Source organism: Arvicola amphibius, chromosome 7, assembly GCF_903992535.2.
Source record: "Arvicola amphibius chromosome 7, mArvAmp1.2, whole genome shotgun sequence".
In the NCBI taxonomy this organism is placed as follows: Eukaryota; Metazoa; Chordata; class Mammalia; order Rodentia; family Cricetidae; genus Arvicola; species Arvicola amphibius.
The window spans coordinates 75526737-75539501 of record NC_052053.1 but is presented as its reverse complement, the minus strand read 5'-3'; the positions used below and the strand labels follow the sequence as shown (position 1 = coordinate 75539501).

At 37.6% G+C, this 12765-nt stretch overlaps 1 protein-coding gene across 1 annotated transcript in view; it reads left to right on the top strand.

Annotated features, from left to right (window-relative positions):
- Nucleotides 1-12765, top strand: part of Papola (poly(A) polymerase alpha) — a 56553-nt gene that overhangs the window by 27248 nt on the left and 16540 nt on the right. Inside the window, exons 10-16 of the mRNA XM_038337404.1 lie at nucleotides 312-384; nucleotides 1640-1760; nucleotides 2615-2699; nucleotides 7897-7950; nucleotides 8354-8473; nucleotides 10322-10431; nucleotides 12485-12606. Of these exons, the coding sequence (XP_038193332.1) occupies nucleotides 312-384; nucleotides 1640-1760; nucleotides 2615-2699; nucleotides 7897-7950; nucleotides 8354-8473; nucleotides 10322-10431; nucleotides 12485-12606 (685 nt within the window). The remainder of the gene's footprint in view (nucleotides 1-311; nucleotides 385-1639; nucleotides 1761-2614; nucleotides 2700-7896; nucleotides 7951-8353; nucleotides 8474-10321; nucleotides 10432-12484; nucleotides 12607-12765) is intronic.

Here is a 12765-nt window from a genome sequence, read left to right as displayed (position 1 = left end):
TTTTTTCTCTAAATGGGATTAACCTTGCTAAAGGTTGAGGTGAACACATTAGATGTTTTGAGATGACACTTTTATTTGCATAGTGCTTTATCAGTTCTCTGACAGAGCAGGTGTTTGCCATGAGTTTGAGAAAACATCAAATGGTTAATTTTGTAGAGAAATACTACGTCAACAGAAAGGATTGAGAGGACTATGGTGTATATGCCAGTGAGTAAAATAGGGTCACATTCACAAATGCTGTATGTTTAACAAAATACGTTTAGATGCTAATGTCCAGTAGTCTTATCAAGTGCTACAATCTTTTTGAACAGGGAATGGCCAAATCCAGTGCTATTGAAACAGCCTGAAGAATGCAATCTTAATTTGCCTGTGTGGGACCCAAGGGTTAGTGTATTATTTTTTCCCCTACAAATTCACACTGTTCAATAACAAAAGTCACCTGCATAAACTTCAAGGAAGCGCTCAGTCATACAACATGAGTGGATACACTCATAGTACCCTTGTTCTAGATGACCTGCTCTCTAGTGTCCCCTGGTGTGAGAAGTGTAATGATGTACCCTGTGAACCACATCTAATGTACACAGTTGGCACAGATTTTACTAACAACTCTTTCCATAGAGAACTATTTTGTAAGTCAAAGTTGTGGGTGTTTGTGCTTTAAAAAAATAATAAAAGGATACTAAAAATCCCTGTATATTTTTTATTTGATCTAAGTATTTTGTTAAGATTGACTTATAGAAAGCTCTTGCGTAGTGTTTCTATGTAGCAGATGGCTCCTAAGCACTATTGCAGTGCCTGTGCTATAATTATAAAAAGATGTTTAGATGCTTCCAGAGATGAAGTGTGGTTGGCTAAGGAAGGCACCCCCGTTTTTGTTGAGAAGTGTCACCTAGCATTTACTGCCTATACTTTCTAGATGTTGTAACCTGAGGCTTTATTGATTATTTATTAATAAAAGGAAATTAATTTGATCAAAACTTTCTAGGTTTTTGAGATTACAAGTTTTAAAAATTAGTTTGCTATTTATTACAGTATCAAAGCCTTTAATTTTGGTCAGGCTCAGCCCCAAGCTGTGTGCTTTCATGTTGCCTAAGCTTGAAGGCATTTAAGGGAGAATGAGTAGTAGCTGCTTCTGTGGTGATGAACTCTTTAGTGTACAGATGAGCAGTCACTAAATCAGCCTGTTGTCTCAACAGCCCAGAGCTGTTCTGCCCTGTGCTAATAAGCGTAAGCCTTTGGTAGCTGGAAGTTTGGAGGGTCAGTCCTATCTTATTTAACTGAGTTTATAGTAAGAACACTTAGAAGTGTAATTCTGCAGGCATCCTCTATTTATGCTGCTGATAAGGAAAAGCAGTAGATTTACAACTACATCTTTCTGTTTGCTTTTTCTTTTGCCCAGCAGGTGCACGCAAGTCAGGTTTCAAGGTAGTCGGCCTCCAGCATGGGAACAGACTATTGACTAGATCTCTCATTCTGTAAAAAGTTTCTATAAAACAATCGCCTGACATGGTTTTTATTTCTCAACTCCAGCTATGAATGAAGTAAAATGTAATCATTGGTTCAGTTTAACAAGGGGTAAAAGTCCAAGTGTCTGTTGTATATATACTTGAAGAAACTGATTGGCTGTTGTTGTATGTAGGTAAACCCCAGTGATAGGTACCATCTTATGCCTATAATTACACCAGCATACCCACAGCAGAACTCCACGTACAATGTGTCCGTTTCAACACGGATGGTCATGGTTGAGGAGTTTAAACAAGGTAAGTGTTTCTGATTCTGCTCTACTTTATACATGAAGGGTTTGCCTACTGTTGCAGACCCAACAGTTAGCTAGTTGTGTGATTTAACTGAATTGCCACACTGAATTTGTGCATTTATTTTTGGTCACATATTGCAGAGTAACAGTTTTTATAAGCAGTTTACTATGGCAGAATTGTTGGAAAATGAAGGCACACTTAAGATGTGTACTTCTGGCTTCTTTGAAGGCCGTGTCATCAGAGTTGATGCCATATAGCCTTTATGAGTGACACAAGGGATGGATAGGATTTACATTTCTAGAAAGACTTGGAGGGTAGTTGGGGCCCAAACCCTGCCTTTGAGAAGACCCTTGACTTGGGCCCCAATTTATTTTAAATTTAAAACTATTACTAATTGCTATCTTAATTCTCAAAGAATCATGTGGCTGAATGTCATCGGGTAGAAAAAGGCTATGTACAGTATTCAGCCTTAAGTTGACTACTCCGACTGTCACGTAAGAAAGCTTTTAACAGGAAGGCCGTCTTGCCTCTTAGAGATGCAGTAACTTGTTTGGAAAAAAGGCAGGGACATTATGTGGGTGACTTTCTTTCAGGTAACTACTGTGCTTCTGTTTGAGCAAGCCCTTCCTGTGAGCATGACATTTTATTAATAATGCCCTTTACCGGGAATGTGGTTCTCAGAAAATTCTCCAGTGCTTTTGAAAAACGGTAAAAATGTGCTCTAAGGACGTGAAATAACCTTCCATTGCTAATGTTTTTAAGATTATAGTGAATGCATGTAGTATGTTTAAAATACATTTAAAATTCTATATTGCTAGGTTGAAACATACAAATATTCTAATATGTTTTTAATTTAGGTCTTGCTATCACAGATGAAATTTTGCTGAGTAAGGCAGAGTGGTCCAAACTTTTTGAAGCTCCAAACTTCTTTCAGAAGTACAAGTATGTATTTAAGGCATGTCAGCCATGTTGCTCTTAAGTAGTGGTTAACAGTGGCATATGTGGCATCTCTTGCCAGGTTAGTGAACTCTGGAGTCTCTTCAGTGTCTGTAGTTTTCCTTACTGTCACAAAGGACTTAGCATTTTTAGTACCTCTGGTTTTGGGCTTTTTTTTTTTTTATCAATAAAATGTGTCAGCCTTAGAGTTTTGTTGCTTGATTGACCTGGCATTCCTACTGTGTGTCAGCAGCTTCAGTTCTAGGAGTGTCACTTGTCACCATGACAGTCTGTACCTTAGCAAGCAGATAAGCTCTTAACTATTTTCAGTTCTTTCTCAAGAAACTTCTTACATTTAATTCTGACAACCAGGGTATTTAGAATATGCCCAGACCCAATGAAATGTCAGTGTGTTTGGCTGATTTAATGATTTCAGTAATAAGCAGCACACCATTGGCCTACTATTTCCCCTTTCAAAAATATGTCTGCAAACAGTTTTCTAACAATTTAAGTGGGTATAATTTTTATTAATGTCTTTAATATAATACTTTAAAACCTTAGAGGTTAAAAGCCTTATGAATTGTGTTGTGTTGAAAAATGTAAGTTACAATAAATCTTAAAGAAATAACAAAAAACAAATATGGACTCGAACTTTTATTTGCCCTGGGCTGAAAAATTAGCAAAGTCCCACTTAAATTTTTGCTTTAATGCTTGAGATTTTCCTGACCATTTGATTTTGTGTTGGATTGTGTTTTGTTAAATACTTTAAGCGAAATTATTTTATATTTTTCCCAAATTAAAAGTAAGAATGATGACCTTCATGATGTCTCTGTGTTTTGTTTCTGTATTTGCATGAAAAAGCAGTGATGGAGGCGGTTTAACTGTTGTGTCCTGGAGCACTGTGTTGTCAGAGGCAGGAGTAGCATAGTGTCAGAGTGCTTGTGTTTCCTTGCTCATTCTCTAGATTACTTTCCGTTGGTAGATAATTGTTTTTTAATGTCGAGGGAATGACCAATGAGTTAAGTATGCCAACACTTGAAAACCACCATACATGAGACATAGTTACATCTAGAAAAATAAGACCTCAAAGACAGATACAAGTGTTCCTCAGTTGCTAAGTCAGATGTGAACACTTCCTTTTCCTGTCTCATCTATAGTTAAAAGAGCTGGAGAAAGAGGGGAACTTGTGCTTTAGTAGCTTCAACTTTAAGAAAGATGAATGCTAGCATGGAGTAGACCTCACTCCAGTATTTTATTATTTGTTTGTTTGTTTTTGGTGTTTTTTTTTTTTTTTTTTTTTTTTTTTCCCGAAGCAGGGTTTCTCTGTAGCTTTGGAACCTGTCCTGGAACTAGTTCTTGTAGACCAGGCTGGCCTCGAACTCACAAAAGATCCATCCACCTGCCTCTGCCTCCCGAGTGCTGGGATTAAAGGTGTGCGCCACCACCGCCCGGCTCTCACTCCAGATACTGCTGGAGCTGCGTGAAAGGCACTGGCAGTTTTTCAACACCCCTGAGTCTTTGCTGGAGTGCCTGTAAGGTTTCTGTCTGGCAAAAGGTTATTCAGGACACCTGAGGCAGTCAAACTTTATTTTAAAAGACTTAAAAAAAAGAAAGATGTAGCAACACGCATATTTCATAAAATTTTAAATCCTGAGTGTCCTAGAGAATATAAGATTTAATTCCTCTGCACAAGTGCCCTCAAGGCACTCTGGGGGCTGTCTTAGGCTCATGGAACTCAGATTCTAGTAGTGTCTTCATATGAAACACCAGCTATGCTGGAACCTGGAGTGGAGCTGCTAGTTTGCAGAAAGTTGAGAGTTGGTTGAGTTTGTGTGAAGCATGCCTTGAAAGTACTACCTTTATTTAGGATTTTAAATTGTATGAAATAGCCCTGTTATTCTTGGAAGGGCACTGTAGAGATTGTGTTCGTCATAAATGTAAACTCATCCACTTTCAAAAGGGGGCAGGAATCATCCTGGAGAAAGGAATGGCATTGTTCTGTAAATTTTCAATTTTAAGTAATATTTTTCTCTTGTAAGATTCTTAACCTGTTAAGTAACAACAAATCCTGGACATTAGGAAATAGCCATTTTAAGGACTATGTTTCACTAGAAATGGAGAAATAGTAGGGAAATAAGTGTAATTATGTATTTAAAAAATTATCCATGCAATTGGTTGTAAAATCTGGGTTTGGGGCACGTGTGTAATTTCAGTACTTGGGAGGTAAGGCAAGGAGAGAACCCCAGATTCAAGGCAGCCTGAGCTTCATAGCAAGTTCATAATCAGTTTGGAATACATGAGCTCACCACAACCCCCAACAAAATCAGCACCACAACTTAAAATAGTGAGCTTTAATTCTTGGTTATAGGTTAAAGAGAACTATAAGGATTTTGACTAAAAGATAGGTTTTCCTTTCAGTGCGTGGTATCTGAATCATGATCTATCCAGGTAAAGTATTGAGATGCAATGTCCAAGAAACATACTTACAAAATCTTTTTTTTTTTTTTTTTTTTTTTTTTTGGTAAATAGCTTTTGTAATATAACAAGGCATTCTTAGAACTTTATCTGGCTGAAGAGAGAGAGAACGAGAACTAAAATTTTAGGGGAAAGGTAATGTCAATTAACCTTAGATTTTCCTTGGAGACATTTGAGCTAGCTGACATGAAGAGTATCACATTTTGGGGGACAACAAAATAGTCTTAGAAATTAAATATTAATTCTTTTTTTTAAATACCGAGTTTGGAACTAGAAGGATACTCATCAGTTAAGAGCTCTGGCTGCTTTTCCTGAAGACCTGAGTTCAATTTCCAGAACCCATATGACTGTTCGCAGCTGTCAGTAATAACAGTTCCAAGGGATGCAATGCCCTCTTCTGGTCTCTGTGGGAATTGCATACACAATGTGCAAGGATATACATGTAGACAAATAAAAATTAATAAAATGTAAATTTTTAGAAAATTAATTGGAGATTTTTAGTTTCTTGGCAAAGTCTTGCATTCCTAATGAACCATGTAATGTATTTGCAGCTTGCTTTAAATTTAATTATTTTATATTGTTTAAATGTAGCTGCATATATAAATTTACCCACATAAATCTCATATTTATCTATATGAAAATAAGTACATATGTCTAAATAATATACAGAAAAGAGACTTTAACACCCCCCATTGGATTTCCTGAATAGTCAAAGTATAAGTTACAAAGTTGTTATTAAATGAATTATTTTATATTTATAAATAGAAAGCATTATGCTTTATTTAATCTTTTGTTGAAGACTCGGGTGATGAATAAGAATATTAATTTTCAGGGGAGTGAGGAAAAACTTGTCGGGTATGGTGATGCTGGCACTTAGGAGAGGATCAAGTGCCTGTCCAGCCGGGGTAATAAGTCCGACTTACTGTGCTAAGATTGAGTTAGAAAATCTGTGCTGTATAAAACTTAGGCAGCTTGATGCTTGTTAAGCTGTGTGTGTGCCTGGGATTTATACTTGGTTGTCTGCTCTGACGGCTGATACACCTTGAGAGCACTTGCATCTCCTCTTTTCCTGTGGTGAAGTCATCCTTTTAATGTCTTAGTAACCCAGAAATGTGATTAAGTATGTCAGGATTTTGTTGGTTTGTAGGAGTCCTAGTTCAAGTTCCCCTATACACAGAATGCATGTACTTTTAGTGCTTTTACACGACTCCTGACTATTTGTATTTGACTTAGTTTGAACTAATGCTGACCAAATGGGAAAGGAATTACTCATATTTCTGTGTGTGGACTACATGGCTCCATAGCAATGTATTCTATAGACACCTCATTTCTGTGTGTCTTGGGCTTTTGTATGTTTTTCTGTACTTTGAGTTCATAAAATTCTGTTAAATTAGTTAAATTTGACCGTATTTTTCCAAAAAGAAAAATGCCATTCTGTTGTCCAGCTGATACATAACTCCTAGAGTCGTGTTTAGAGTTGCAAAGTTAAGAATTTGAACCCCTTTTTTTCTTAAATGACTTCTTCAAAAGTATATGGCTTAAGAAAAAAATGCTTTAATTCATCAGAGTGTAGCATTCATGATGTATATAGCTGTGGGGTAGCTGGTTGGTAGTTTTGTCTTGAGCAGCAACAATACTTGTAAAATGTGAACAAGCACCAGAAAGAAAGCTCTCAGACTTCTTGAAGACTAGCCCATACTGGTATTTCTTTCCTGTCTAGTAGCCACTAGGTAATGATGGCAGTTTGCTTTGGGGGTAAAGTTTTGGGTTTTCTTGTGTTTTTTGTTTGTTTGTTTGTTTGTGTTTTTGTTTTTGAAGACAGGATTTCTCAGCCCTGACTGTCCTAGAACTGTCTTTGTAGACCAGGTTGGCCTTGAACTCACAGATACACCTACCTCCGCCTCCCGAGTGCTGGGATTAAAGGCGTGAGCCACCACTGCTTGGCTGAGGTAAAGTTAAACTCAGCCTACAGTACTTCTAAGAGGAATATGCAGAGTAATTTATTCCGCTATTAATGCAAGAAAAAAGGAATTTTCTACTAGTTTAGTTATAATAGCTTTTAAAAGGCATAAGAATAGATACTTGCCCTTGGTATCTTTTGAAATAAAAACTTGGCATTTCTACATTTTAAATAAGACTTTTAAGTTCTGAGTAAAAACATCACTTTCTTACTCGTAGGATAGCCACATCTCTGTTGCAGGAGTTTATTTATACCATTGGTTTGGATGGGTGGAGGGCCTGACTCCAGATGCAGTTTGGTTGATAAGTACCATTTGATATTACCTGATGTTCATAATGTTATTTTTTAAGTTACCTTTTGTAAAAGGCATACTAGTGATTGCTTTTTTGTCAAGAGCCCTGTTTTTTGTTGTTGTTGCTGTTGTTTCCATGAAAATGTTTTCTTTCAATCGATTGTTTTCCGTGTTTTTGTTAATTTTGTAGGTAGAACACTCTGCTGAAGTGTTGAGCAAAATTACCTCATAATGTTTTCTAAGCCTTGAAAATTCAACTACTCTTGATAATTATTCAGTTTGTTGTAGAAAATCCAGCTTGCCAATAGTGAAAACATGGAATTTAGCTTACATGATTTTATGTGCACACGGATTACAAACTCCCTTGCTGAATGAATGTTGGTCTATAAATGTGAGAAGCTTATTACATTTTGGCTGTAAGATCCAGCACAAAGCACATAAATACAATAAATAGCATGTTGTCTTTATCTTCAAAGGCATTATATTGTACTTCTAGCAAGTGCGCCCACGGAAAAGCAGCGTCTGGAATGGTGAGTAGTAAGAGGAGACTTTTCCCCAAACAAGTCTGATAGATAGCTCAGTGCACAGCGTGGGGGCATCTGTTCATAAAGAAGTGTGCACCTTGTCAGAAAGACCCACAGCTCACTTCGTGACTGTACTTTGTTGTTTGACTTAGCTTGCTGATATTTAGATCCTGGGTTAGTGTAACTTTCTGTTTGGATGAAGTTGGCCGGTTCTCTTTTCATCCAATTTGGCATTTTTTGGAAGATCCTAAGTCTCTTAGTTTTATCTTTAGGGGAATAGTTCAGTCATTTGAACTGCCTTGGTATGTGTATTGTATACAATATCTGTATTACCTTGTTACATGAAAACTTGATTTGCATATGAATTTTCTAATAGAATCGGTCATTAATATTAATGACATTTGTCCAGGGTGGGCTTGGTGGAATCAAAAATCCGCATCCTGGTTGGAAGCTTGGAGAAGAATGAGTTTATTACACTGGCTCATGTGAACCCCCAGTCATTTCCAGCCCCCAAAGAAAATCCTGACAAGTAAGCCTGTTTCTAATTGAATCCCATTTCCCTATCCTTTCAGGTTAGTTGTAGATGCTTTTATAGGCATTTTGATTTTGGAGACGGTCTTGTAGATCAGACTGGTTTGGAAGTTTTGATTTTCATGTCTCAGCCTGCATCTTTCTGTGCTTGCAGGTATCTGCCACCATTTTCTGCTGTAGGGAGACTGTAGCTGGTTGCTATTTGCTGACAATATGCTTACTTTTTGTTTGTGTGTGTGTGTGGTAAGGATCTATAGATAACTTTGACTATATCTAAAGTTGTTTGATCTTTAATTTGTTGACTCTCTTTGCTTCTGGGTATAACTTTTGTAAAGATGTGTGTATTAGTTGTCTTCCTCATCCCTGGTTTATTATTTTTGGGTAGAATATAAGTCTTTTGCTGATTATTAACTTGCTATTTTTATCAGAGTTTTTCCTGATCAGAAACATTGAAGATTTTCTTGAAAAGAATTAGCATTGAAATAAATTTGTTTTTTTTTTTTTTTTTTAGTAATAGTCTCTGATGATAAAGTATCTGTTATCTAATTAAGTACCAACATCTACTCTGTAAACTGGGAGGTGATGGTGTACACCTTAAATCCCAGCAATTGGGAGGCAGAGGCAGGAGGATCTTTGTGAGTTCAAGGCCAGCCTGGCCTACAAGAGCTAGTTCCAGGACAGGCCCCAAAGCTACAGAGAAACCCTGTCTCAACACCCTCCCCCCATCTATTCTGTAGATCTGTCCTAATTTTGAGTATTTTTTTTAACATTTCTTCAGTTTTATACAATAGCTTTAGGCTGTTCTATCATCTATCTTTGCTTTTTATTTGAAGGGAATATATTTTGATTTAAACTTGTAAATAACTGATACGTGATGGAATGTGGACCATTGCAGAGATGGGTAAATGTTTGAAAGCAGGCTCACCTTTTTGTTCAGGGCCTTAGAAGTCAGGTGTCGTTTCATTGTCCCTCTTTTACATTTGGAAGTTAGAACCATTGAGTGAGAAACTTTGAAGAAAGGATAGTCAGAAAGCAGAGGTTAAGGCTTACTTACTTGAGTTTGGTCTTATTTTTAGACTATAATGAAATACATTTGATTTTTCTACGTTAGATTCATATAAAGGAATTATTTAGTTTTTGAGATAGGGTCTTGTATATAGCCCAGTCTGACCTCAATCTGGTGATCCTCCTGCCTCAGCCTCCAAAGTGCTAGCATTACAGATATGTGTGAACCACACAGGACTGCTTAGAAAGTATGGACTGGGGATTGGTAGGCGTAATATTTTTGGGACAGCATCTCGCTGTGTAGCTCTGACTGTCCTGGATCTTATTCTGTATACCAGACTGGCCTCAGACTCACCAAGATCTGCCTGTTTCAGCCTCTTAAGTGCTATAATTAAAGGTGTGTGCCACCATGTCTGGTAAAAGGACATATTTTTATATGTAGAAAAATCCAGGTTGTTTTTTGTTGTTTGTTGTTACTTTTGTTGTTGTTGTTGTTGTTTGGTATTTTGCTTTTTAGTTTTGGGTTTTTTTTTTTTTTTTTTTTTTTTTTTTTTTTTTTTTTTTTTGGTCTTAGACTTTTCCAGAAAGCATGCTTTCTTCCCGGTACTATATTGAACACATTTAACAAATACTAGTATCTTTAATACTCTGGGCTCATTACAAACAAAAAAGTAAGAATGTAGTCTGGAAAGTTCGTTTGTATAGTAATGGCCTAGATGACAGGTAAGGGGGTAGGCTTATTTTGATCGGGTTTTGACTTAGAATTTCCCATGTACCTCACTCAGGTTGTCAATCCTTATGCTCTCCTGTATTTAATGCCCTGTGATAATGTTCTTTGCAGGGAGGAATTTCGCACAATGTGGGTGATTGGGTTAGTGTTTAAAAAAACTGAAAACTCTGAAAATCTCAGTGTCGACCTCACCTATGATATTCAGTCTTTCACAGATACAGGTATGTCTACTTGAATAATGAATTTTTGAATGTTTCTTGATGTACATAGTAGTGCTCTTTGTAGTGATCGATTATTGAACAATTGTCATTAACGTAATCTTAGTGGATTCAGTAATGTGTAGTATAAATAACTTCTGTGTGTTGAGAGAGACCTTAAAGGTAGGTAAGGCCATTTTAAATTGATTTGGCCACAGTTCATTTTGACAAGAAACAACCTATATCAATCATCTTGGAGCTTGGGAATTGATGAAGCTGAAACTTTGGTAACTTGTTTAACTAAATTAGATAAAGTGGGTATTAACTCATGGAAAGGGAACAGGGTAATTATGTTTATAAGTCAGGTGAACTGGATTCTTAGATAAAGATGGGATGTTTTAATTCAAAGCCCTTAAGTGATGGGTAGTGTTGTCAAAATCTGTGTGATTCGTGTGTAGATGTGCACAGCATTTCAAGGAATTTGTGAGCCATACAAGGACACCAATGCATCTTCCTGAAGGATTCTTTTCTTTTTCAAACATCTCCCAGCACACACTTAGCATTTTCACTTTTTCCACTGTTTCTTTTATGAAAACTAATTTAACATTTTAAAAACTTTAAAAAGGGAGAAAGAAATTAACGAAAACAATTTGTTAAAGAGTCATTTGACACCAGTTAATTGTAGTAAGAAGTAAAGTATTCTCTTCTACTGTCTACTTTCTGGGTTACTCATGGTCAGCTACAGCCTATGCACAGCACAGTGAAAACTTGGTGAAACCCAGTGCTCTCCTGCTCTGACCTGCCTGGGAAGTGGTGAGCCCTCTTTGCAGCAGAGCCACCGTCTACATGTTCCCCTCTATTAGTTACTTAGTCTGTATGTGTGAAGCCGTGTATGGAAGGCCACTGGATGGAAGGGTGAATGTTTCAAGGCATTAACAGACAGAACTGATAGGTGCACATACCAAGTTCCCAAAGAGCAAACTGTGCTATTGAGAGGCTACTGTCTTTTTATTAGTGTTAAGTTACTTGATCTTGTCATGGGAATCAAATAGAGGCCCTTACCTGAGAGGCATGCATACCTTTTATCTAGTAAAGTTTACAGTATAAGTTGTTTTTGAGACTGGCTGTTTGTGTAAGACACCATGGGTCCAATGCAAAGTGGCCATTCTCTCTTAAGTGGCTGCTCAACTAGTGCAGAAGGAAAGGTCGTCTCCATTTACACTACTTTCTTCTGAATGAATTAAACCTGCTCTTAATTAAAATGTTCCTTTTTCTTTTTTTTTTAACTTATTTTTTACATATCAGTCTCAGTTCCCCCTCCCTCCTCTCCTCCTGCTCCTTCCCATTTTCCCCAACCTCACCTGCTATCCTCCCCTCAGAGAAGTTAAGGCCTCCTGGGGAGTCAACTAAGTCTGTCCTGTCACCTCGGTTAGGCAGGACCACCACCACTACTACTACCTCACCCCAGTCCCTATGCCTAGATTGAGTAAGGTATCTCTCCATAGAGAATGGGCTCCACAAAGTCAGTTCATGCATTAGGGTTAGATCCTGGTCTCACTGTCAGTGGCCCCATATACTGCCCGAGGCACTCCATTGTCACCTGTATTCCTTTGGTCCTATGCAGGTTTCCAGTTGTCAGTCCAGAGTCAGTGATCTTCCACTAATTTGGATCAACTATTCTGTGGGTTTCCCCTCATGGTCTTGACCCCTTTGTTCATATTATCGCTCCTCCCTCTTCTTTTGTACTCTGGGAGCTCCGCCTAGTGGTTAGTTGTGGATCTCTGCATCTGCTTCCATCCATTTCTAGAAAACGGTTCTAGCTTCTCTGTGGTTGTGGACTGTAGGTTGGTTATCCTTTGCTTTACTTTTGGAATCCATTTATGAGTGACTACATACTCTGTTTGTCTTTCTGGGTCTGGGTTAACTCACTCAGGAAGTTTTTTTTGGGGGGGGGTGTTTTGTTTTGTTTGGTTTGGGTTTTTTTTTTGGTGTTTTGTTTTGTTTTTCCTTCCATTTGCCTCCAAATTTAAAGATATCTAAATATTTCTGTTCTTCATAACATTGTCTGGTTGTGTAGTTTATAGGCAAGCAATAAACAGCAAGATGTTTGAGTTGGATATGAAGATTGCAGCAATGCATGTGAAAAGAAAACAACTCCATCAACTGCTGCCTAGTCACGTGCTTCAGAAGAAGAAAAAGGTGAGGTAGAAAGGAAGTTGGCAGCACCAGCAATACCGTGCTTTGTGCACTTGGCCTGTTCGTGGCCATTCACTGAGGACAGCATGTTACAAACTTGTCAGTGAAATCTCACTCCCACCACTGTGCCCTTTATTTGTCTCATGACTATAAAGTGGTTAT